This window comes from Canis lupus, chromosome 2 (genome assembly GCF_003254725.2).
Source record: "Canis lupus dingo isolate Sandy chromosome 2, ASM325472v2, whole genome shotgun sequence".
In the NCBI taxonomy this organism is placed as follows: domain Eukaryota; kingdom Metazoa; phylum Chordata; class Mammalia; order Carnivora; family Canidae; genus Canis; species Canis lupus.
In genome coordinates this window covers 28,361,363-28,387,575 of record NC_064244.1, presented here as the reverse complement: position 1 = coordinate 28,387,575, position 26,213 = coordinate 28,361,363, and the positions used below count along the sequence as shown (strand labels likewise).

At 43.6% G+C, this 26,213-nt stretch overlaps 1 protein-coding gene across 1 annotated transcript; it reads left to right on the top strand.

Moving 5' to 3' along the window:
* Positions 1-187: 187 nt before the first annotated feature.
* Positions 188-26,213, top strand: RBM17 (RNA binding motif protein 17). Its single transcript, XM_025445220.2, has 12 exons — positions 188-337; positions 6,592-6,729; positions 10,453-10,569; positions 13,330-13,496; positions 15,372-15,469; positions 18,232-18,288; positions 19,186-19,327; positions 21,278-21,429; positions 22,545-22,618; positions 23,376-23,474; positions 24,615-24,687; positions 24,820-26,213. The coding sequence occupies exons 2-12, from the start codon at positions 6,607-6,609 to the stop codon at positions 24,921-24,923; spliced, it is 1,206 nt and encodes a 401-aa protein (XP_025301005.1). The 5' UTR covers positions 188-337; positions 6,592-6,606; the 3' UTR covers positions 24,924-26,213.

Here is a 26,213-nt window from a genome sequence, read left to right as displayed (position 1 = left end):
CGCGTGGGGGCGCTGCCAGCCTCGCCCACGAGTCTGAGAGCTCAGGAGCCGCGCCACGGCGACCCCTGTCGGCGGGAGGGGAGGACGCCGGCGGCGGAGGGGGGGGGCGGCGGCGGCGGCGCGGCGCGGTCCTCCCGCCGGCAGGGGGCGCGGCGCCCAGGCGGCTCGCGGCGCAGGCGCAGGCGCGCCCCTCTCGCGGCCGCACGCCCCCTGACCCCGCGCCGCCGCGCGCGCTGCGGCCTCGGCGTAAGGGTTGGCGCCGGCCCGGGTGCTGCGGTCGCGGGCTTCCGTCTCCGCGGCGCCGCGGCCCATGGGGAGAGTCGGCCGGGCGGGCCGGGTAAGTGGCGCCCGAGGCGGCGTCCGTGCGCCCGTCCGTCCGGGCGGGGAGGGGGCGGCGGCGGCGGCGGCGGGGGCGCGTCCCGGGCGGCGCTGGGCGCGAGGCCGCCGCTCTAGGCCGCGCCGCGGGGGGGGCGGGGGTGACGAGAGGTCCCGGCCGGGCTCCTGCCGTCCGCGCCCCGCGGTGCGCCCCGCCGCCCCGCCGCCCCCGCCGCCCCCGGCCCCCCTCCGCCGCCTCCGCGCGCGTCCCGTGCGGCCCGGGCACGCTGTGTCGCGCTGTGTCGCGCTCTGTCCTCCCGCTGCCCCGCGCGCACCTGCGGACCCCGGGGCCCCGACGGCCGCTCCCCGGCGGCTCCGCGCGACCTCTCCTCCCGCCGGGACCCCGCGCGCCGAGCCGCCGACGCCAGACGGAGGCGCTTGGGCCCCGCGGGGCGGGCGGGGGTATCCGGGGGGCTCCCGGGGCGCTGCCCCCCCCGGGCCGTGCGCACCGCCACGGAGAGGCGCCCCGAGGCCGCGCGCCATCAAGGGCCCCTCGAGGGGCTGCGAAGGGGACTCACGGGGGCGGGGAGAGCCCATGCCGGAGCCAGGCCTGCGGGGGGAGCAGCGGGCGGGCCCTGGACAAGGGCAGCGTTCCGCGTCGACCTTGCGGGGGCCGTGACCCCTGTCCTGACCCTGCCGTGACCCCTGCCGCGACCCCTACCGTGACCCCTGCCGTGATGCCTACCTTGACCCCTGCCACGACCCCTGCCACAGGTGGGCTCTGCAATGGAGAAAGGCCCGCAGCCCTGGAGATACCTGAGGAATGGGCGGGGGGGGGGGGGGGGGGGGGGTAGTAATGAGCTGATGACTTAAGCAGAGGGTGGGCTTTGGAATTTCATTAGGAAATGTGCTGCCCGCGGAACAGCTTAAGGATTTTACTTATTATTCATTCATTCATTATTCATTCATTCACAGCTTAAAGCTTTCATTCATTCATTCATTCATTCATTCATTCATTCGAGACAGACAGAGAGGCAGAGACACAGGCAGGGGAAGAAGCAGGCTCCATGCAGGGAGCCCCACGTGGGACTCGATCCCGGGTCTCCAGGATCATGCCCTGGGCTGAAGGCAGACGCCAAACCATTGAGCCCCCCCCCACCCCGGGGTTCCTCCCCTCACTGTACAGCTTAGGACGAGTGGGTAGTGAGGCGGGACTAGAACAAGGCGTGCCGGTTGTGTGACCAGGAGAAGCTGAAGGTGCAGCGCCGGGAAAAGGTGGAAAGCAAGACTGCGGGAGGGGTGCTGGTGTGTGCTCCCAGCTGCACGCGCAGAGAGCAGCCTTCTTTTACCGGGTTTGTCTTAAGTCACCCCAGGAAACAGGTGGCCCAGGCCTGGCAGTTTCACAGGCCTGTCCTGCAGTGAGGAGTGGGCTTTGTTGGAGGACTGAGTTAACAGGTGACGCTCCTGGGCTCCGCCAGGGCCCCCCCCAGCCTGCGAGCAGACGCAACCACGGTGCCCCAGGTGGATGTAGGGGAAAAAATGTCGTGGGTTTTAGGTAGGGCAGGTAGATGCCTTTTATTGCTTATTACCTGGGTTTGCTTGTAAACCTCAACATGCACCGCCCCTCGTGTTCCCATCCTCTTCCTTTCTATCCGTGGGACTTCCCACAGTCCCCGCGCTTCCCTTTTGCTTCAGGATGCGTATTTAGTGACTGAAAAGAAAAAGGCCTCATCACGCTGTTTCTTCAGGTGCTCAGAACTCAGACCTTGACTCGTTGTCAGTTGTGTGGTCCTGGTGGTTTTTCTCCTGTTATGATGGTGTGAAATTTAAAACTTAGCACATGAATGTCAAATGCTAGTAAAAATAAGTTGTCTCCTTAAAAAGCACATCTGACAATCTCGTTTCATAATGTGATTTAAGTAGGTGCACTACCATTTTCCATCCGCTCGCTTCACTTAGAAAATATCTATGAGGGCGCCTGGGGGGCCCAGTCGGCTAAGCGTCTGTCTTGGGCTCAGGTCATGATCTCAGGGCCCTGGGATCCAGCCCCACGTCGGGCTCCCTGCTCAGGGCGGGGTCTGCTTCTCCCTCTGTCTCTGCCCTCCCCATCTCTCATGAGTAAATAAATACTTTTTAAAAATTAAAGAAAATACTACAAAGATGAAGGCAAAACCAGCCCTTACCTTGAAGGGGCTTATAATGGAGGAGAAGCAAGCCTGTCAACCAGGAAGCAGCGTAACGTGCAGAAGTTGCTCCGAGAACGTTCAGGGGAAACCAGCTGGGGCTGGCTGGCTGGTTTTATGTGGGGGTGGTAGCTGCTGAGGGCTTCGGAGATGCACGGGGGGTGGGGGGGGGCGTGGGGGGGGTAGTACGTGGGCTGCCCTGAGGACGCGCCTTCTGTGACCTTTTTCTACTAGTTGTACATTTTAACAAAAATCTCTGCTGGTTGAGTTAGAATTTTAACAAGTCATTCTTCTGGCAGAACCACATTTACTGTTTCTTTAAAAAAAACAAACCAGCATATATGAAAGATGTGTCAAAGTGTGCTGTTACCATAAAAAAGAAATAGCGGCTGTTTGGAAGTTCTGAAAGTCACGTGTGTGTTTGTGCCTGACCCTGGCTTAAAGGACATCCAAATGTCAGCGCTAGTTTTATCACCCGGCACCAGACTCCATGAAATAGATGCGCTCTGGCGTCTAAGTAGCATCTCAGCAGCAAGCAGGTGAGGTTCGGGTCCTGGCCGCCCCCTCCATGCTCGCTACACTTCAGCGATTGCAGTGTGGAGAACGCAGGACGCGGCCCTGACCCGTTACAAGTGCCTCAGGTGGCTAAACCCGCAAAATGTGTACACCTTTTAGGGAGATCGCATTACATAAAAGGAGGCTAGTAAGGAATTAATGGGAATGGGGTTCCGGGTGCCGCCCACCCCTGGGCTGGGGAAACCACTCGAATGGGCTAGAGGGGCATCGGTGGTGAATGTGGTTTGTCCAGGTTCTGGCTCCTGTTCTGCCTGGGACATTCCCCGGTGCCTGTAGCCATTAGAACAGGCCATACGTGTGCGGCTGGGTAACGAGTGTGTCATTGCTGTGATGGATCCAGTTCTGTGAATTTGAAGTTCCGTCCGAGTGGGAAAAGCGGAGAAAGCTCTTCCTCGTTTACTCTGGTGACGGATCTGATCTATAAGCTCTGTCACAGAAAACCGGCAGATGCTGCTAGGATGACATCAGTTGCTAATATTTAGAGTGTGTTTCCGAAGCTCTTGAGAGCAGAAACGGGGAGGTTTAAATGAATGATTTTGCTGCATAGTGATTTTTGAAAGTCGGAGAGGGATGCAAGTCAAATGGAATTGTTAACAGACCGTCTTCAATTTGGAAACAGGATCACCAGAAATAGGGTCCCATGGGACCTCATGAATTCAGCTACGACGTCCTCGCTAAATGCTAGATCCCAGATGGAAAAGCTCTGGTCCAGCAGGAGAGCCTCTATACTATACTGTTTGACTTTTTTTTAACCCCCCAGATTTGGGGAACTATTTCCGTTAGAGTTACTCTTCCTGGTAGGGAGATGCACTGGTGTTAATTTGCAGGCTGTTACCTCACCCCCCTCCCTCTTACCCATTCTTCTTTGTGGCTGGGGGGTCAGTGTAAGTAACACAAACCTTGGGATTTTAACCGTTTTTAAGGGCCTGGGACCGTGGCAGTAAGCACACACACGTTGTACAGCTGTTGGCACCATCTCTCTCCAGTGCCTTTTGCCTGTGGAGCCTGGGGCCTTGGGTGGTCTCCCTGCGGATTCACGTGGCTGAGCGGACTTCACTTAATTACTATTAATACCTCAGCAAAAGTTCACATACCGAACCCCTGCCCTGTGCCAGAAACTGGCGGTGCACAAATGGACAGGCTGGTCTCTTCCCTTCGTAGATCGGTGGACGTCTGGTTAACCCATTTCCGCTGGCACGAACATAACCGTAAATTATGTTTTCGAGGAGGTGGTTGCGTTTCTTAGGAAGAGGTACCGGGAGAAGGAGAGTTTGGGTTGCAAACAAATTTTGATGATTTATCTCTTTATAATTTCCTAGGGAAGCTTCTCTGTTGACACTCGTTTCCCAGAACGTGTCGGCGTTCCCTCGCCTTTCTGAGAATAAAGGAGAAAACAAATGGACCCGTCGCTGGACTGGGCGCCGCTTGGCGACTGGCTGGATAGAGCCCGGCCCGTGAAGCCGGCTCGGGTGAAGGGTGCGGGTCGCTCGCGCGGTGCCCTGAGAGCCACAGGCCTGGGCTGCAGTCGGCTTCGTTTTTCTCTGCTGTTGCTCCCGAGTTCTTCCGATGAAGTGGAGAGTGTAAGGCTACGTGTTTGTGAGAACCAGGAGTTCCCAGTACCGCATAGGCTCTGAGAAGGTACCGGGCAGCCCCGGGCTCTTCCTTCTGCGCGGTAGCCGTGGGCAGAAAGCTCAGAAAAAACGGCTCGAGAGGGTTTGTGAGCAGCGCCCAGACCGCGCAGCCGGCCTGCCTGCTGTTGGGCCCGGCGCCGGCGGAAGCAGGTTCTCGGGGGGCGCCGGGCTCCCTCACTCTTCCTTTGTTGTCTCAGTGACTCAAGCTTCACGCGACCATGGGTTGCCAAGTCCTGAGTCAGGCGCTCACTCTGGCGCCGCGGGCAGCGGGCATTTTCCCACGGGACGTGCTGCTGTCTAGGAATGCGTGTTGGCGCCCTCCACGGAGCCGCTGAGCGCCACGGTGCCCGGGCCTCCTCTTTATTCTCCCGGCCTCTGTACTCCCTTGGGGGCCCTCCACCGCGAGCGGACCTAGGAGCTGCAGGCAGCCCGAGGGCCCGGATGTTACGGGTCGGAAGGAACTGACAGCGGCGTGGGGCCCTGACGTCCGGGCAGAGCTGCCCGCTCAGAACCAGAGTGGCTCTCCCCCCACCCAGGGGGGGTCATGCTCATCCCCCTCGCCCCACGCAGGTGGATCCAGGGTCAGCCAGGGTGTTGCAGTGGCGGGGTCAGAGAAGGGCGGAGAAGTAAGCACATACCGGAGAGATGCGGGCGGGAGGCCGGGGGGCGGGCATTCAATATTTCCCTTCTCCGTCTCACCATCTCTTCCTGAGAGACAGGCGGAGCAGGATTTGTTTAACACACTTTCTATGGCAAAATGCTGTCTGGACCTGGGGACGGACAGATTTTTGAAATGTGTCCATAAATCGAAAACTACCCATGCAAAGTATGTATTTGCAATTTCGGAATTTCAGTCATACTTTTTTTCTCTTTGCGTCTGTGAGAATGAGATTGATTTCTTCTTTTGCGAAGTGGGCTATGTCGCAGTTTTACCCAGAATGTTGAGTTTTTTAAAAAGGTGAGAGTATAGGGGTTTAGTGGCAAGGATTGTGGTGGACTAAATTTAAAACGGGTCTTCTCACCATGACCTTGGGCAGATGACCTCCCAGAGTCCTAGTGCTGCACCAGCCCAGGCTTTAGTGTAGCCTTGCACGAGGCTTCTCCAGAGGTTTCTCCAGCAGATCCTACATTTCCTACCACCCTGGCTCGATAAGGCTTTATGAAGCGTGAACTCTTGCTGTATTTGTTGTTGTCTTACATCCTTCTCTTCTGCAAGGATATTATGTATTGACCGTTCACATGTTGATTATTGATGATCTCTTTGTAATCAATGTTATTAAAGATTACACATTTCAACTTGGTGGGCTATGAGTTAGTTGAGGCGTTTATGATCCACCTCTCTACTTTCTTCAGTAATCAGTCATTTATGAAAATACGGCATCAGTGATAGCATTTCTTTTTTATTTTTTGTTTCTAGGCATGTGTTTACATTTCTTCTTCATAAAAGGTAGCTAATAGTGCTAAATCAACCTGGTAATGGGTTGTTGTAAAGTTTCTACTTTTTGTTGTTGAGTCAAAAAAGAATTTTTAAAAATTGGATATGTGTAATTGACAATATGTAATTATTAATAATAACCATTATATGCAATCGAGCAGAATGATTTCACTCATGAATTACTTGACCACATGATCTTATAGGTGGAAAAATTAATTCTTCAAGTGTATTTGTAAAGTAACATGTCGATATGGCGTCGTGTGTTAGGAAGGGCATTGATGGGTGGTATTGGGCGTTTTGACGTCTGTTGCTGAAGCTTTCTGGACCAGGTGACCTCTTCCACTACCTTTTACCTCTAAAATTCCATGATACTGAGCTATTTTAACATGAAAAGATAGGAAATCCTTCCTGTATTTTGCATTCTTTAAACCCCATTCTCCTTGCCTTTCAGCATTAAACTCAAAAGATGTCCCTATACGATGACCTGGGAGTGGAGACCAGTGATTCAAAAACAGAAGGCTGGTCCAAAAACTTTAAACTTCTGCAGTCTCAGCTTCAGGTCAAGAAGGCAGCTCTCACACAAGCAAAGGTAAGATAAGCCCATGGTGTGAAAGTGGAAGTCTACACAGCAGGTTCCTCCTGAGGATTAAGAGTAATTTGGTTTTAGCTTGTTCTTCTGCCTGTTTATCAGATATGTAGGGTTAAACATCTATAGGGGGAGAGGCTCTGGGTGGAGAGAAATAAGGAGTTTGAGATCATTGTGCTTCTCCTGAGTTGATGGATAGAACTGTTTCAGGAAATCGGAATGAAGAAAAGCAGGGCTCTCCATTTCCAGCGGTGACACTGGTTTTTGGGCTTCTGTGAGTCTAAGCTTATCTAAGGATTTGACTGAAATGTTGCCATATTCCTGGGTTGGGGCCTGGGAATCTGCCTTTTTAAGTAGCATTCCTGCTGTTTGTTGTGGGTGGTTTGGAAGCAGCACTTTGAGGAGCGAGGCTCTGCAGGAATTAAGAATGTGTATGCATTAGTGAGGGCTCCAGTTAGTTTTGAACGTTGGGCATATGTAGTCTGGGAGTAATTGGTTTTGTTCCTGTTGTATACATGTTTGGCACTGGCAGTGTCTTTGGAATTGAATAGCATATAACATTAGGAACATAGTTGCCCACCGAATATATGATCTAAACTGTTACTGTCAGATACTTTTAGGAAATGAAATGAAAATGTTATTCTGGTTTGTGTGTTGTTTTAAGGGCCTTTATATGTTAGATCATATGGCCCAGTGGAGGCTGTATCACCCTAAATGTTCTCCTGGGAACATTGTCCCATCGGGAAATGAAAACTTTGCTCCTCTTATGTGTGGAGCACACATACGTGTAAGAGACATAAACAGATACGTAGTATATCAGTGATGGTAAGTTTTATGGGCCGGGAAATATGTATTAAAAGATTTGGCGCCTGCCTTTGGCCCAGGGCGCGATCCTGGAGACCCGGGATCGAATCCCACATCGGGCTCCCGGTGCATGGAGCCTGCTTCTCCCTCTGCCTGTGTCTCTGCCTCTCTCTCTCTCTCTGTGACTATCATGAATAAATAAATAAAATCTTTAAAAATATATAAATAAATAAATAAATAAATAAATAAATAAATGATTTCTTGAGAGGGAAGCAATAATTTCATAATAGTGAAAAAACAAGTTAAGAAAATCTGCCTTAGAGCTATATTGAGATACTTATGATACTTTAGCTTGTTTTGCTGATTCTCCTGATCATGGTTTTTGTCTTTTTGAAATTCATCATGACCAGATTTAAATTTTTTTGCCAGTATTTTTTAAACAGATAATTTTGTCTTTTTTTGTTGTTTTGTTGTGAAAAGATTTTATTTATTTATTCATGACAAAGAGAGAGACACAGGCAGAGGGAGAAGCAGGCTCCAGGCAGGGAGCCTGACGCAGGACTCAATCCCGGAACTCCAGGATCACGCCCGGGGCTGAAGGCGGCGCTAAACCGCTGAGCCACCTGGGCTGCCTGATAATTTTGTCTTAAAACAGGATCTCACCCCACCTGAAGGGAAGATTAGCAAAACAAGTCTTGTTTTTTTTTCCCTCTTAATTTTTTTAAATTGGTTAATTTTTTAAATGTTCTGAATTTCATGTAACTTACTTTGCACATGAGATTTAGGAATAAGGTTTTAATATTCCAATGCCAGTGACGTTTAATGTATTCTCCTTGAAGGCCTAATATTCCCTTTTGTAATGGGAATTGGTCTGGCTTAAGGAGCAATCTCATAACTAATAACATAAATTTAGTTATGTGGACACAATTAGTGGACAATCTTAGGTCAGTGGGAGGTAACAAAATAGAAGAACAGAAGTCAAAATATACTAGATATATACAGATTAAAAACTGAGCTGATTCTTCAAAATTACCAACATAAGTATTGTCAGCTTTGTGGATTATTTGCAGCCAAATTTTAAAAATTCTAACTAATTTGTTTCTTCCTGCCCAGAGTAACTTCAGGATCACTTACTCTATCCAATCAGTGCATATTTATAACCTATCAGTTAAAAACTAGCTTATATAAAATACAATTGAGAAAAATAGATCCTTTCAAACATATATTAAAAAGTTAAATGAAATTTATTCATTATGTACTGATTTGGATATCCTCTTTAGTATCTGCTTCAGTCTGTTTAATTTATGCTTATCAGGTTTTCCCTTCTCCAGTATAGTAATTTCAGCTACTAGGATATCTCCTGAGATTTCAAATAGGTTTTTAAAAGATAGGTCAGAATAAAAAGCGGCCTGTGAAATCATTTCTGCTAACTTTCTAAATCTTTCTGAGATTGCTCTGTGAAGTTAGCATTTTGTTTTTCTTGAAGGGAAGTGAAGATATGTTGCACTGATTCTCTTAGGTTTAATTGACTAATTAATTACTTAGTACTAGGTTGGCCTAACCAAATCTGTAAAGGTGTTTGGTAAAGAAAACTACCTACAACTGAAAGATGGAGCTGTGGTCTCATGTGGGATATAATAGAAAATACGTGATTTGGAGAATCTCCCCATTGTCTTCTAAATTTTGGTATTCATTTCGTGGATTGTATATCTAATGATTGGATTAAATTGGTTTCCTTAACATTATAAGTACTGTTAAATTCAAGACGGCTAGTGGTTTATTTTGACCCTTTTGTAGTAATAACAATGAAAGCATATAACACTTTAAATTGCAAAGGGGGAATTAAACCTTTGTAACCACGAGACCAGATGGTCACTGTTGTGCCCATCTGATGTTAGCACTACTGCCAGACAGCCTGACCCTGCATGCCTGCAGGGGTGATGCCAAATGGGGCACACCACCGCACCTGTGAAGTATTCAGTTTTCAGGAATTATAAGGACATAGAGGAATAAGTGAAACTAGACCACCAGGAAGTTAACAGACAGGTCTAGAATGTGCAGCATTTTACAAGTGTCGGGGAAAAGAGGAGGAGACAAAGACGCGGCTCTGGTGGTGATGATGACAACAGCAGGGGAAGGAATCTGTTCTAAATTGAGAGATTTAAAAATCAGATGCTTTGGAGAACTTTGGTATGATTCTAGTTCAAAATAAAATCAGTCATTTTAGGGGACAGACTAGAAAATCTGAGTATGAATTGGATAGGAAATGATACAGGAGATTATTGCTTTTATGAGATGTGGTAATAGTACTGTGCTTATGTAAGAGAATGTCGTAATTTTAAGAGATTAAGGGAAAGTGTCATGAATTTCCAACTTCTTTTCAGATGGTTCAATACAAAATACAGGTGTTCAGTAAAGAAAACGTGGTAACAGTGGTACGTGAATGAGTATTGTTCTGTTTAAAACATTGTTTTCTATGGGCTCATAATAAAAGAGGTAGGAGTTTAGATTCTAGTGGGAGGGAACAACTTCTAATTCACGAATATCTTTTGCTCAGGATATGAAAGCATATCTATTCCTTGTGAAAGAGTCTCACTAGTCTTGAGTGTGATGTGCCCTCCTGGGGCCAAAGGGAAAATCAGTGTTAGAGCTTTTCTCATTTATTATTTTTCATGCAGATTTAAAGAAAAGAGACCAAGCTTACTGTAAACCTTTTATAAAAATAGAGGAAATTTATGTTAAAAAAACGGCTATGGAAACCAGTATATGGTGGTATAATAATAGAATTAAAAGGCTGTTGTTTCAAGAATGTTTTTCTGATAATTGAAAGGTTCGTTACAGAGGCCAAAAAGCTTTGTTATAAACAGTATGAGTTTTAATTTGAAGCTTCAGTGCGCTCCTTTTGTTTTTCCATGATTTTAGAGCCAGAGAACGAAACAGAGTACGGTACTTGCCCCAGTAATCGACCTAAAGCGAGGTGGCTCTTCAGACGACCGGCAGATCGTGGACACCCCCCCGCATGTGGCGGCAGGCCTGAAGGTGAGCCGCCCCGGGCCTGAGCGGCTCTCCTGTGTTACGCGCGTGTCCCCAGAGCACGGTCTCCTCAGTGGGTCTTTGCAGGCTAGCCAGTGCTCTTTTCGGCTCAACTGTAACAATTATTATTTAAAATAAAATAGTACATTATGGAAAAATCAGAAACTGGTAATAGGCAGAAAGGGAAAAACAGACCTACTGTTTCCTTTCTGACAATGCTACCCGCTAGAAGTTAAAAACTTTATATTTTGGAATATCTTTCCGTTCTCTGCCTCCTCTACCTTCTGTTCCCTACCTTGGTTTTCTCACTTTATGTGCTGTGACCGTGTGTGTGTGTCAAAGAGTATAGATTGTCTGATCATTTTACCGGCTTCACTCGACTTCCTCACATGCGTATACCAGTTTATTTGGTTCGCTTCATGCTGAATATATGGGTTGTGTTTAATTTCTGGTGTCATAAGGACAGTTACAGTTAGTGCTTATTGTCTTGATTATAGACTACAGTAGAGAAGAGGTTCAAATTCTACCAGCCTGACCTTTACACTTCAGTGATTTTACACAGTCTTTAAAACAAACAGATGTGGTCAACTCTATAAATGGCCTAGTGAGGATGAGGAGGATTTGGACCAGGGTAACTGAGAAATGATACAAAATGAGGGATAAATGAATTCAGTGTAGAGTGGTTGAAATCACAACCACTCCTCAGGTAACCTAACCGTGTCCCTCTACAGATGGCGGGCAAGTAATAGGACTGCAAGAGTTTAGTAAGCAGCACGCACACAAATTGCTTGATGAAAAATGACCAAATGGTTAATAAATAGAATATGCTCTTATTGCTGTTTCTTAGCAAGGTCCTCTCCCTACCCCCACCCCGATTAGAAGGGACCCAGAAAAAGCTGAGACACAGTCCCACTGTATGCCCGCTCCCTTCTGTATTTAGTTTCAGTCAGAACTGTTCTGGGTTGGAATCTGCTTCCCAAATTTGCCTTTTATTCTGAGATTTTTTGGCCGGAAGAACTGGTGTTGGTTGTGCAGGCTGATAGACTGTCAAGAAGGAAAGACATCCCCTAGTGGAGAGGTTTCTGGGGATTCTTTGTCATTTAACACTTTCCCCCCACAGATTATCTAATTTTTCCCCACCGCATTTAACCAAAAACTAGGGTTGTTGTTTCCTGTTACTGGGTCTTGACTCTACAGCAGCACCACAATATGTAGTTTACTTTTACCCCCCCGCCTCCCCAGCATTGGGGCATTGACATTTTCATTTCTAAAAATTGAACAGATGACTTTATTCTTAATGGCATTTAGAGATGATGGCTCTTTGTTCAGCTCAGCAGGGTTTATACAGTAAAAGTTGTTTACTTTCAGATTTTGAAATGACAAAGAATTAACCTTGATATTGACAGTTGGTTCAGTCAGAAACTCTGTGGTAATAGTATTGTATAAATTGAGTAGCTGATTGTTAGTTTTTCTCCTGTCTTAATAATAACTGAAAGGAAATCTTGTGTATATGCCTTTGTGTTTTTAAAATAGCTTTTATATGAATACAAATTCGTAACTACCCTTTGGGAACCTTGCTTTATTTGATTTGTATCAACTTTTCAGTGTTCTGGCCAGGAGCTGATTATAGTTGTTTTTCTAATTTCTTATATTCATTGGACATCATATTTCTGATTTTTAGTTATAAGAAAGCTTTGAAATGTTTGTTTACAATGCAAAACATCACATGCAACAGTGTAATACAGGAATTGTCCGTTTTAGATCCCTTGATAAAGAACGTAAGCTCTCTGTATCACATCAGTCTTGTGTTCACATATAAAACACATTTTACAAACAGCTGTGCTGCCTTTGCTGGTCTGGGGCAGTGTACTTCCTGAAGGAGGTGCAGAATGGGCCCTCAGAGACTCTAGTCCCAACCTGCGCTTTGCTCACAGTATCTGTGGAGACCAGTTAGGGCATTCATTTTTACAGAAAACTAACAAAGCATGGAGGTTTAGAGCCCCATTTCTGGTCACGTATTTTCAGGTCAGCCGTGCTCGGCCTGCCTTTTGTTTTTCTGATTTCTTTAAGACTACCTGTTTTCTCTCAAAGGGTAGCCCCAGTTTCTAAATGTACAGAAAAGAAATGCAAAATGTTAACATCCAAACCTGATCTTAGTGGATGTTAAAAGAATTAATGATGTGAAGGGAATTGTATCCACCTGTACACCTGTATGAGACTCAGTGCCTGAAATGCATCCTACCTGGAAAGGATTGTGTTCCAGAGGCTTCAAAAAGTCCAGGAGGATGCTTTCTGCCTTTTATTGTAAAGTCTTAATATATCCTGTTTCCACTTAAGCAGAATCTAAAATTACTCTATTAAGTGGAATAATAAGAATGATTATTAGTCATGGATTGTTTAAGTTTTCATAGGGACATACAAAAGCAGAAGTATTCATTGTTTCTTATGAATAGTCTAATTTATTGCTTGAAATTTTAGATGGTGGCAGCTTGTTTACGAATTCCAGGAAGATGCCATAGGGTATTTATGGAATTCATACTCAACTGAAAGGTGAAACTCTTGGTTCAGCTGCTGCAGATAGCTAGGAGTGTGGCCACATCAGGTCACTAACCCTCTGTAGGCTTCCGTTTCCTCGTCTGTAAAGCAAAGGAGGCAGATAGATGGTCTGCAAAGCCCCTTCTAACGCTCATATTTTTTTACTTTAATTCTATGAATAAAATTGTAAAACATGAGGATGATACAGTTTGGTATTTTTGCCTTCCTCAGGATCCTGTTCCCAGTGGATTTTCTGCAGGAGAAGTTTTGATTCCTTTAGCTGATGAATATGATCCCATGTTTCCTAACGATTATGAGAAAGTAGTGAAACGCCAAAGAGAGGAACGACAGAGACAGCGGGAGCTGGAAAGACAGAAAGAAATAGAAGAGAGAGAAAAGTAAGGCTTTGTCTGGATTTGAGGATATATTTAACATTTGAAATATTCTTTGGGTTATTAATGAATGAACTTTAGTGCTATCTGTAAAGGCTGAAGTTATGGTAGATCTGAGCAGTCATCAGAAGGAATCAGTTTATTTTCAAGAACTTAACACAGGCATGCCTCATTTTATTGTGCTTTGCAGATGCAGTCTTTTTTACAAATTAAAATTTGTGGTGGGGCGCCTGGGTGGCTCAGTGAGTTGAGCACCCGACTCTTGCTTTCGGCTCAAGTCATGATCCTCAGGGTTGTGAGATTGAGCCCTGCCCTGGGCTCCACGCTCAGTGTGGTCAGCTAGAGGATTCTCTCTCTCCCTACCTCCTCCCCTCCACCTGTGTACACAGTCTCTCACTCTTCTTCTCTCTCCCTCAAACAAATAAATCTTTAAAAATAAAATTTGTGGCAGCTCTGTATGGAGCAAGTCTATCAGTGCCATTTCTTCTTTTTCTTTTTTAAGATTATTTATTTGAGAGAGCGTGGGCAGGGGTGGAGGGGGCAGAGGCAAAGGGAGAGGAAGAGAATCCTCCAGTGGACTCTGTGCTGAGTGTGGAGCCCAGCACAAGGCTCTCCGTCTCACCACCCTGAGATCACGACCTAAGCTGAAAGCAAGAGTCAGATACTCTTTGGACTGAGCTACCCAGGCACCCCTCAGTGCCATTGTTTCTAATACCATTTGCTCTCCTCATGTGTCTGTTACTTGGTAATTCTCAATATTTAGACTTTTTTCATTATTATATTTGTTATGGTGGTCTATGATCAGTGATTATGACTTCCTGAAAGCTCAAAATGGTTAGCATTTTTTAGCAATAAAGTATTTTTAATTAAGGTATATACGTTATTTTTTTTAGACATAATGCTATTGCAGACTTAATAGACTACAGTGTAGTGTAAACATAACTTTTCTATGCACCAGGAAATCAGAAATTTCATTTCTGATTTCATAAAATTTAGTTTTATTCTCTTTATTGCAATATTTGCTTTACTGCAGTGGTCTGAACCAAACCTGCAGTATCTCTGAGGTGTGCTTGTGGTTATGTTCCAGCATGAAAGCAAACACTAGAACAGATCTCACATCTAGATGTAGGAAACTTGAAGTATATTTTGTGTGAGTTGTTAGAAAAGTGACTTAAAAATCTGATGTTGAATAATGGGTTTTTTCCTATGCCACTTGAATCATAACCATTTAAAATACTTAAAATATTATGGGCACCTGGCTGGCTTAGTTGGCAGAGCATGCGATTTTTGGTCTCAGGGTCATGAGTTCAAACCCCATGTTGAGCAGTAGAGCTTACTTTAAAAAATAAAATATTTAAATGTTTCTTTAATTTTGAGCCAGATGGAATTTTGAAAAGCTTATATGCATCTTTTGTTTATAATTTTTGAAAGTATGAGTAAAAAGGACTTACTTGTATTGCTTATTTTGAAAATATTGAATGTTAATTATTCAGTAGTTATATAAAGTTAATACTTTTTCTCATTTATTGAATCATTTCATGAGGTGAAAGCATGTTCTACAGAATCAAAATTATTAAAGTGTTACCTATGTTGATATGCTTTAAAATTAAAAGGTAAACATTGAGTAAACTTTTTTCTTGCTACTTATATTCATATGGCTGTTCAATTGTTCAACTTATCTTTTGAATTTTTATCACTTAATTTTTGCTACTTCTTCCTTCAACCAGTATGTGGTCATGTGCCCCCCCACCCCAAATAGCATAGTGAGAAAGAGAGGATTTGAGAATTTTCTAGCCAAGAGCAAGTCAAGGTGACATCCATATGTTCACATCTCAAAATTGGTTCGTCTGTAACGAATATTTGGTTCCTTTGTTGTCACAGGAGGCGTAAAGACAGACATGAAGCTAGTGGGTTTTCAAGGCGACCAGATCCAGATTCTGATGAAGATGAGGATTATGAGCGGGAGAGGCGGAAAAGAAGTAAGGCGTGGGACATATGTGTCGCATCTCAAACTTGTGACATTCTACTGCTTTTCATAGTCATAGACAAGTAATTGAGTTGATATTGATTAGGGTAATTTTGTCTGGAATTCCAGCAGTCCATGTTCGCAGAACAGTTCTAACCTACATCCTCTTTTCATGTACATTCCTCTGGGCTTCTCAATCCCTCTCTCACCTATGTTGCTTGGAGAGTTGGAGCATACCTTACGTATGTGCGCACAGCCACATTGATCTCTTCTCGTTGCCAGCTGTGTATGCGGTCAGCACCGAACAGAGTCCAGGCACTCGTTTCCAGTGTTTGCCACTGACCTGCATGAATTTGAGGAAATCAGTTAGCTTCCCTGAACATTGGTTTCTTCTGGGGTCTGTGGAGAGTAGGGAGACAGGAATTTGAGCCAGGTACTTCACTAAGCCCCTTCCATTTCTAAGATTTTACACGCAGAATTGTACTTGTGTCAGAGCTGAATTCTTCCTGCTTACTGGATAGCTAAGGAGTGTTCATCGGGGAGAGAACGGAATGCTTCTTTTCGTTGTGTTTTAATTGCTGAGATTTCCTTGGTTTAGTTGACCAGTTTGGTTGACAGGTTGAGATTTATTTGAGAAATTTAAACCTTCTACTTGTCTGCTAGATACCAGGTTGTACAGTTCTAAGAAGCACTTTACATCACACAGCTCCAAGTAGGAGCTGTGATTATCCCCATTTTAAAGGTGAGAAATCTTAGGCACAGAGGGAGTAAAGTGCTTTATATAACGCAAGTCCACCGTTTAGAGGATCCAAGATGTTTGTTTGCCCGAAAACCTCCCTTATCTTGTGGTCATCTTCAACACAATGTCATAAAGCTGCAGTATATTTCCACATGCATGAGCTCAGTTGTATGACTAGCAGTGTGGCGAGCCTGTTCTTCCCCAGTGTACAATGAGGCTAATTGAGGGTTTTATTTAAAATACTAATTGAGTTGGAAAGGAACACGTCTGTAATAATTGAGAACTCTTAATCTTCCAGTGCAGATATAAATTAAATGTATTTATTGGATGCTTACTAGATGCAACAGCAAAGAACCAAGTTCATAGATACACAGAGAACGGATTTGTAGTTGATAGAGATGATGGGGTTGGGGGTGGGCAAAAGGAACAAACTTCCAGTGATCAAATAAGTCATGGGGATGTAACATATAGCATTAGGTGTAGTTAGTACAAGTATATTGCGTATTTCAGAGTTGCTAAGAGTAGATCTTAAAGGTCCTCATTATAAGAAAAAACACTTGTAGCTGTGCATGATGGATGACAACTAGACTTCTTGTGGGATCACGTCACAGTATGTTATACACTTGAAATGAATATGTCATGTCAATTATACCTCATTAAAAAAAAAGTACCACATGCTGAGCAGTGTCAGGTACTATGTTGTGTTTCTAACAGGGAGGAGAGTTAACATTTGGGTGCACTGTGTATGTCAGGCATTTTGGTAAACATTCCATATCCATTCTCTTGCTGACTAACAAATGTTAATTAACTTGTTTTAGAATCCAGTGTATTTGTTCATCTTACTTTTCCAGCTTACAGATTGGCTGCCCTTTGGATAAGGAGCTGTGCTTTCTATATTAAGGACATTGTTTTTAACACAATCTATACAGACTAGTATTAGGAGAAAATAATGGCATTATTTTCATGCTGCTGTTAACTGATTAATGTTCACATTTTAACCAGATTAGTAGCACATTTCCAGTAATCACCTGCATTTTTTATATTAAATTCAGAACTGATTTTTTTTCAGAATCAGTCAGTAATCACCTAGGTCTCAGTGACAAGGTAAAAAAATGATAATAGGTACGTCAGAAGAAACACAAGTTTCTTTTAGGTTCTTATTTCTCCATAAGTCTAGTCCAGCCGTGTTCATTCATTGTGATGCACAAACACTAGCTTTAGAGTTTCTTTTGTGAAACCTTACATATGCTGGTACAGCATGGTTTGTAATGTTTGGGTTTTTTTACTTTACATTTTATTATTATTGTTTCATTGGTGGTTTAAGTTGTAATACCTACGTTAGGGCCTAATGAATCTAATGAAAATCCCTTCTATCCTCCATGCCTGTTCTCCTCCCGGTTGCTGGATAGCAGGTGGAGTCTGTTTGGGTTCGTTGTGTCATCATTGTCCAGGAGACAGGAGCAGGAATGGCGACAACACAAGCACCAAAGTACCCACATTTCCAAATAGGTGTTTAGCTGCAGTGGTTGACGCCCTAGACAAGAGGGTGCTGGGTTGTGGTGGACTGTGTTGGCGCCTCAGGGAGCTGGGTTTTATTCTGTCTGCTATTAACTCCTCTGATCCTCTTCTCATCTGAAAACTGGAAGCAGTAAGACCTCCTTCTGAGGTTTCTTAGACCTAAATGATATCACAAGAAAGAAAACACCTCACGGCAACAGACTTCGAGGAGAGTTATGTTATAGTCTCTCAAGTAGCTGCTAGTTCTTTGAGCTGTGTTCTCTCACCTTGCAATTCACCTATTAGCTTCATTCTGGGGCTTTTGAATGCCTGCCATGAACAAGATGATTTTGTCTGCCTGTGTTTTGCCCATTTTCTGTGTTTTTAATCCTAGACTCAGAGATGAATTCAAAAATGTTAGCAGGAGGGATGAGGTGGCTGGTATCTCTCCCTCCTTGTCCCCCAGGGAAAGGGTGCAGTACATCGCGGGGGAAGGGTCAGCGTGTCTGCTCCTCTAACAGTGGATTATTGTCTTGCAGGCATGGGCGGAGCTGCCATCGCACCACCCACTTCTCTTGTAGAGAAAGACAAAGAGTGTACGTATCTGTTTCTTGTCATTTTTTATTCTGACCCACCTCTTGGACTGAGTCAGGGGAAGTCTTAGCTTGAATCAGCCAGGTGTTTTAAGTGTAAAGGGTAGTGGCCTGAAAACCCACCCTCTGGCTCTACCACTAAGGCCCAGGGGGAGACCACCCTTCCACTCTGTGCTCTAGAAGTTTTCATGCCAGGCCGAGGCTTGGATTTTATAGGGTGAGATGCTTTTCTTTTCATTTAAGTAATTTATTTTCTCTAACATTTCATAGTTGGAGTTAGGTTAAAACAAATGCAGCTCAGTTTACAGCTTTCATACTCTGGTTTAGAGGTTGTTAAATTCATGACCTTCCACAAGGTGGCAGTGCCTTCCTTAATTAGGTTTTTTTGCAGTGAGTTTCTATTTCCTTATATGTGTTGTGCATATTTACTTAAATTGCCAAAACATACTCATGCAGCGTTTCTTCTCCCAGTAGTCTAATTTAGAATATTTGGATTGGAATTGGACTTTGATAGAGCATCCAGATCATTTTCATATCCTCTGGGTTGGACCATACCTAAACTGTCCCAAGAAAATAAAATTATCTAGTGCTTTTTAGTACCTGTTGCACAATTTATGTCATCTTTTTAAAGATAAGTCAATTAAAAAAAATAAAAGAAGATAAGTCAAAAGATACTGTTAAATACGTTTTATGTGGAGCACCTAACAAACCATAAGCCCGAGGAGCAAAGCGGAAATCAGGAAGAGAGTGTTCCACCTCTGATTTTTAAAAAAAGAAATGTAGTGGCTATAAGATTAATTTGTTTTTTATCTTATTCCTTGTAGGTAACTGATCTGTGTTAAGTATAATTCAGAATTCTTTTGTAGTATTTTGGTAAGCCTGTTTATTTTTATCCAACAGTACCCCGAGATTTCCCTTACGAAGAGGATTCCAGACCTCGCTCTCAGTCTTCCAAAGCTGCTATCCCTCCTCCAGTATACGAGGAACAAGACAGACCCAGATCTCCAACTGGACCTGGCAACTCCTTCCTTGCCAACATGGGGTAATGGTTCCACTTGCTCTCACCTCAGCAAGTGTGAGGACAGGACTCAGTGAGAAGTGTTGCCAGCCTTGTCAGTAGATGAGGCTTTTGGTGGAAAATGAGGCACTGTCAGGTTTATGGGGGGATGCTTGGAGTGTGCAGTCATACCGCGTTCTTCAAAAGAATCAGTGCTTGAGTCATGGGGAGGATGTTCCAGCATGGCACTATAAGGTTTTGTACCACGCATCAAGCCTTTTCATGTAAGATTTGAATGATTTAGACACTGAACATTATGTTCTCTAGGTAGGAACAGTTTCTGATAATTACTTACATTGGTTTTCATAACATTTGCAAACAAAATAGCTCATATGAATTAGAGCTGAGTTATGCTGCTATCCAAAGGGTGAGTAACTTTTTTCTTGGTAAAATGAGCCATTTGCTTTATGGTCATGGTTCTGCACTTTGAGTTTAAAATACTTAGTCGTTCTAACTATAATTAGAAATTTGTTTGCTGGCATATGTAATTCAGTTTTAAGGTGACTTTCATATAGGGCTTGTGGATTTGTTTTTGTGACCCCCCTGTGGATTTGGCATGCTTTTTGGTTTAAGAATGTTTTATTGTGTTTCCTCTGTGTCTCATGCGATGAGGAGCTATCAGATGTGGCAACATTACACTAAGGCCTGCACTCTGCCTATGACATTGCTGCTGGAACTGTAGTGTGATGCTCCTCCCCTATGTGCATGTGCTTGGATTCCGAGAGCCGTTGGAGAGGGGTCCAGTCAGTGGGAGTAGATGGCGGGGGTTTATACCCCGCAAGAGGGTTTTCAGTGTCTGGTCATCTTGGTATCCATCTCCTTGACCTGCGCTGCTTTCTGTGGTATAATTGGTGGCTATTAAATTACTTGAAGATGAATACAATTTAAAATGCATTTCCTCGGTCACAGTAGTGTCCTCTTGGGTGCTCAGAAACCATGCAAGGCAGTGTAGAGAGCATTTCCGCTCTTGCAGAAAGGATTATTGGGCCGCCCTAGAACATGTGCTAGAGGGTGGACAGATGTGAAGCTAGGTTTTGTTCTGCTGAATTCCCCTTTGAACAGAGATTAAGTGTTCACCACACACCCAAGGAAAGTACAGGGTGGCGTAGCTCAGCCACCTTCAGGCTTCTCTGCTCTGGATCAGCTTGTTCAAGTGGAATTTGTAAGGAAATTAATGACATGTAGGAAACCGTGTAGGTGCGCTGTTACTTAAAACAGGGTTTTGTGATTCAAGCTTGAAATAGCAGTAGTTGCTGCTGGACTCCCTGGAGACCCTTGAGGCGCCTCCAGGGGCAGTTTGAACGCTCAGTACTAAGAGCTGTGGGCAGGTTCCAGCTTCACTTTACCATAAGCACCTCTGAAGGAATCTCTAAATTGGGGGTCTTGCTTTGCTCAGAGTCAGCCTTAAGCTGGTCAACTAATCTGGGCCTCAGTATCTTCCATTTTCTCATCTGGTAAATGGATGCGCTCTAAGAGTTCTTTTGTTTATAAGGACTGTCATCAAGAACTCTACTATTTAGAAAAATGTAGTTGTCTTCATTGTGTGAAAATCATGCTTGTTTTTTGACGGGCACACTTGGAAGTAAACCGTGGTCATAAATTGTATAGCAGTGCAGTCTCTGGAGCACACAAGACGTCTGGTGTTTTCTAACAGTGATACTGGGAGAATTTGGGGAGAATATGGGCATTTTCCTTACCTCAGAGATAATCTCAGGATGTCCAGGATTTCAGCATTAGCTTTTTCCATTTTTTTTTTTTCATCCTGAGTATCCCCACAACCTCCAACGATTGGCCCGTTGGTAATTATGTGTGACCACATCGAAACCCATGTGGGATTTAGACTTTTTCGAGGGTGATTGCTATGATATAAAATTGGTTTATGCCATAGCTGGTGATTTCAAGGCCAGGAAATCCTTCTCTTTTCCTTCCTCCCAGTGGCACAGTAGCACATAAAATCATGCAGAAGTACGGCTTCCGGGAAGGCCAGGGTCTTGGGAAGCACGAACAAGGGCTGAGCACAGCACTGTCAGTGGAGAAGACAAGCAAGCGAGGAGGCAAGATCATTGTGGGTGATGCCACAGAGAAAGGTGGGTCTGCTCCACGAGCAGGGCTTCTGGGGTGGGAGCACGGGGAACGTGGTCCAGCATGAGAGGACCACCCCTCTCTGGAGTAGACCAAGAATATGCGATTATGATGTATTCCAGTTCTGTGTTGTGGAAACAGAGGCTCGGGAGGCTCATTGGAACAGATCTAGAGATAGGAAGGTTCATGGGGGAAAAGACGATAGACTCGCAGAAATAACACTCAGAGAAGTGTTTTCATGCCTATTTGTACTATGCAAAGACCTTGTTAAACTGGTAAAATCAGAGTTATGGTTTTAGAGCATGGAAGAGCCCTGTGCATTGTGTCCGTGATGGTACTGGTGTATTTCCATCCTCTATGAGTTTTTTACTTTTTGCTTTTTCCTACCCTTTCAAGTGTGATTTCTCATTTTCTTACAGATTGATTGCTCTGTGAAGTCTGGTGTTATTTCACAGTCTGGTGGTAGATGATGCCTACTTGGTGTTTTATTTTCATCTTATTATTATGTTCTGTTCTGTGCCCAGGGCATATTGAAATGAGTCAAACGTGTAGCTTCACATTTTAAAAAGAATTGAGTTTATTTTGAGTATCTTAGTTTAGCTCCCTTTCTTAAGGAAAGAAGAAAACTTTGCTGGCAGCCCTGTCAACACATGGCCTGATGAAGCAGCTGGTTGGCCTGACAGGCTAGAAGCCAAAATCAGCCATCGCCCTGATTTGTAGGGTATATGAAGTTAGTCTGCCAGTGGCTGGCTAATTCACTGCTTATTATATTGGACTGGTGACCTTTGGCCACACTGCATGTGCCAATACTCTGACCTGTAAGGTTTGTGGTCTGTGCTCTGTCAACTGTGTGAACTAAGGAAGTGACCCTAAGCAAAAATCCCAGGTAATTAGAGAAGCTGAAAACTTGTAGAAATTATGGTAAAAACCTATACTGAAGCAGAGCAGATATTTTCATCATGGATAAGGCGACATTTTTGCTCAGAGACTGATTGCATAAATGCTTATAGATGAATCTAAGGACATAAATAGTGGGTACAAGTACTCTTGAAATTAAATTAGTCATTGTAACTTGGACTCCGTGTTCTAACACGCCTACGTCTTAAATGTTTTGCTACAGATGCATCCAAGAAGTCAGATTCAAATCCATTAACTGAAATACTTAAGTGTCCTACCAAAGTGGTCCTCCTAAGGGTAAGAAGCAGAATTGAAGAAACCCGTTTTCCTACCTTGATTTTTGCTTGTCACTCCACCTTGATCCATCTTTGCATGCTTTCAACCCTATTGATACAATAACAGTTAAAACTGAAAATAATTTTTCTGCAAATGATTGTTCTGGATAGATGCCATCTGAGGTTGATATCTTAGGTTCCCTTTTCACTAATGTTTCTTTGCTAAATGCAGTATTCAAGACTGCAATGAGTAATTGCTTTAAAATATTTGAAGTCGTTAGTTCAGTTTAGTTTATCTATTTTAGTTTATCTAGCATAGATGCTCTTGTGACTCTATGAAATTTAGTGTATGTGTGTGTGTTTAGTGTTTCTCAAAAGATTTGCTTATTTCACCTATTAATTTTACAACAAAATGTGTTCACTTTTGCCTTGAGCGGTAAGTAAGCCATGTTTAACTTGGGCGCCTGTCCATGTAGGATACTCTTTCAACTCAAAGTGGAACATCAACTCAAAAAATTATTTTTCAGTTAAATGAGTAAAGGGAATAAGAGTGTACCTCTGTACGGCGTTACGTACTGTGAGCTCATAATTTGCTTTAATTCAACGTGTTAAAAACCATAAATATTTTTTTTGTTAAGAAATACCAACTTTTGGATACTACAAGAATGAAAATTCTCATTGTGTCATTTGGGATTGAGAACATTTGCCATCGTGAAACAAAGTTATTTATTCATCTTTATTTGTAAATTACACTTGAACTTATTCATTTTTGTTCATAGAACATGGTTGGTGCAGGAGAGGTAGATGAAGACTTGGAAGCAGAAACCAAGGAAGAGTGTGAAAAATACGGCAAAGTTGGAAAATGTGTGATATTTGAAGTAAGAGGGCTTTCTTTTGATTTTTGTAACCCAAGTTGTAACTGACAGGTTACCAGACATTTTCTGCAAATAGAGACAAGTTGTACCGTGAGTAACATCGTCGAAGGTCACAGATGATGCTTAGATACACTTCGTTTACATAGTTATAACAATTTTAAACATAAAGACAGGAAGGACTTCACATTTTATTTGGTGAAGAAATTAATTATTTCCTTTTATGATTGAGGTTTAGTTTGATGACTAAAGACTACTGTCATGTGCTCAATAGTTGAGTTAGTTGGACGTACCTTTGGTTTCTTTCATTTGGCAACCGTAAATTTAGTGCCTCCCACATGCTTTTGGAAGACAGGAAACATGTCTGTGCTCTCAGTGGTATGTTCAATTGAAGAAACAACAAAAAAGCACATGTAAAAATAGGGAATGTTCAGTTGCTAGACTCTGTAGTATTCACTATAAATACAGGAGTCAAGAAAAGGATTTGATCACAAAAAATAGAGCAAGCTTTGTGAACAGTATCAGATTTGGGTGAGCTTAGAATGTATGGGTAGGATTTGGATAGGAGGAATAGGTATCCTGACAGGGTCACAGCTTCTGGGAGACTAAGGGGGCTGCAGAGTGGAATGTTTGGGAGTGCTGCGAATGAACGGAGTGGGGGTGCTTACCTGGGAATGAATGGGGGACATGCTCACCATGGGGCCATGTTATACCAGACTTGGAGAGCGTGACAGAGGAACTTAAGCAAATGTGAGAAGCAATTAGAGCACAGATCTTTTCATCTTAAATTTCTGCTCCCACTGCTGCTTCTCTTCTATATCACGTTCTGTTTGTTGACTGCATAGTGATTTGTTTAGGTGTCGACTGGCATAGGATCTCTTCAGGGTTAAATGTGGCTGTGCTCAGTTAGCTCTGTGTTCTCTACCCCAAACACAGTGCTTCTCATAAATAGACATTCAAAAAAAAAAAACCAGATGTTAACAAATTTTGATGATGAAAAAATCATTTATTTCCTTGGTATATGACTTGTTCTGTATATGATAATTGCAATACTTACTCGACAAAGATCAGTTAAGGAAGAAAGCTTGTATTCAACTATTATCTCCGTTGATAACTTCACCTGTTACACTTTCATTTCTTTCCCAGATTCCTGGTGCCCCTGATGATGAAGCAGTACGAATATTTTTAGAGTTTGAGAGAGTTGAGTCAGCAATTAAAGGTAAGTTGTACAGCTAAATGGAAAGAATAAAGAAGTTGAATTTGTGATCTAGATCCTTATAATTAAAACAATATTCTTGTAATGCCTTACAGATCCCTGTATTAACTGACATTCTTTCTGTTTGTCTTTTAGCTGTTGTTGATCTGAATGGGAGGTATTTTGGTGGACGGGTGGTAAAAGCATGTTTCTACAATTTGGATAAGTTCAGGGTCTTGGATTTGGCCGAACAAGTCTGATTTTAAGAACTAGAGCACGAGTCATCTCCGATGATCCTTAAATGAGCTGCAGGCTGAGCAGAGAAGGAAAAGGCCTCAGCCAGCCTGTGTGGCTGCTGCGTACAGAGACTCTTGGAAGGACTTCTAAGATATATGTTGATTGATCCCTTTTTTATTTTGTGGTTTTTTAAATATAGTATAAAAATCCTTTAAAAAAAAACCAACAATCTGTGTGCCTCTGGTTGTTTCTCTTTTTTTTATTACCACTTCTGAGATGATTACATTTTTTGCTAGGATTTCATGATAATTCTCAAGTGCTTCAGTGATACAGCATTTCTTGCACTAAAAAATCTAGAAAGTTTTGGGATATGGGGTTGTATTGTTACCCTTTGCTTTTCTTTCTTTTTTGAATTATTTTAATAAAACCTGCAAGTTACTAAACTGTAGCTTCATAAGTTCTATAATAAAGCATCATCTTGGCAGTTTGCCAAAGGTGAACATGTTTGCTTTCTCTAACAGAGAAGTTCTTATTGACTCCAATCTTAGAAAACTCTCTGTGACTGAGCTAAGGTTGAATTGCGAACCTACCATGATTGTTTGGATAGATCATCTTCGGTGAAATTAGACTATGGGGTGTGTGGTTGGGGGTAGGGGTAGACGGGTGTAGAGACCATGGATCTAGCACTTGTTTTCAGAGACTCACCTATAGTCTCAGTGCAGGTCGGAAATTACATGTTGATCCTAGAATCCACAGGTACATTGTAAACGTGCGTCCAGTTATATTTTGGAAACGGTGGCTCATAGGGGGTCACGTTTCTACTGGCAAAATTTGCAATAGTGTTAGTTCTCATATGTAATTTTTAAATTTCTAAAGTGCTGCCACAGAAGCTACTTAAACTGTACTGCCAGTTGATAGAATTCTGGAATTGTGAAAAATTGTACCATTGAAGTGTGGTGGTATGTATGGCTTACAAATGTCGCAGTACCACAAAAACAAAACCAGGTAATGATACTTGGTACTGAGGTTCATTGCCAGCACAGGAAGTGTTTCCAGAATATACTGTGCCTGTGTTCTGTTCATTGCTTGCCCAAATACTGCATGTGACTTTCCTGGAGTGGCAACTGGAGAGCACGCATCTATGTTGTCTCTAGGTGATCACCACATGGAAGTGTGTTGTGACCCCATGGGTGAAGAAAGCACTCAGCAGTTCTTTGCATCCGTGGTTTGGAGACATAAGGAATATTCTGACCCTTTTTAAAAAAGGATTTTCTCATGTTTTTATTTAACATAAATAAAAGAATAACATTTTC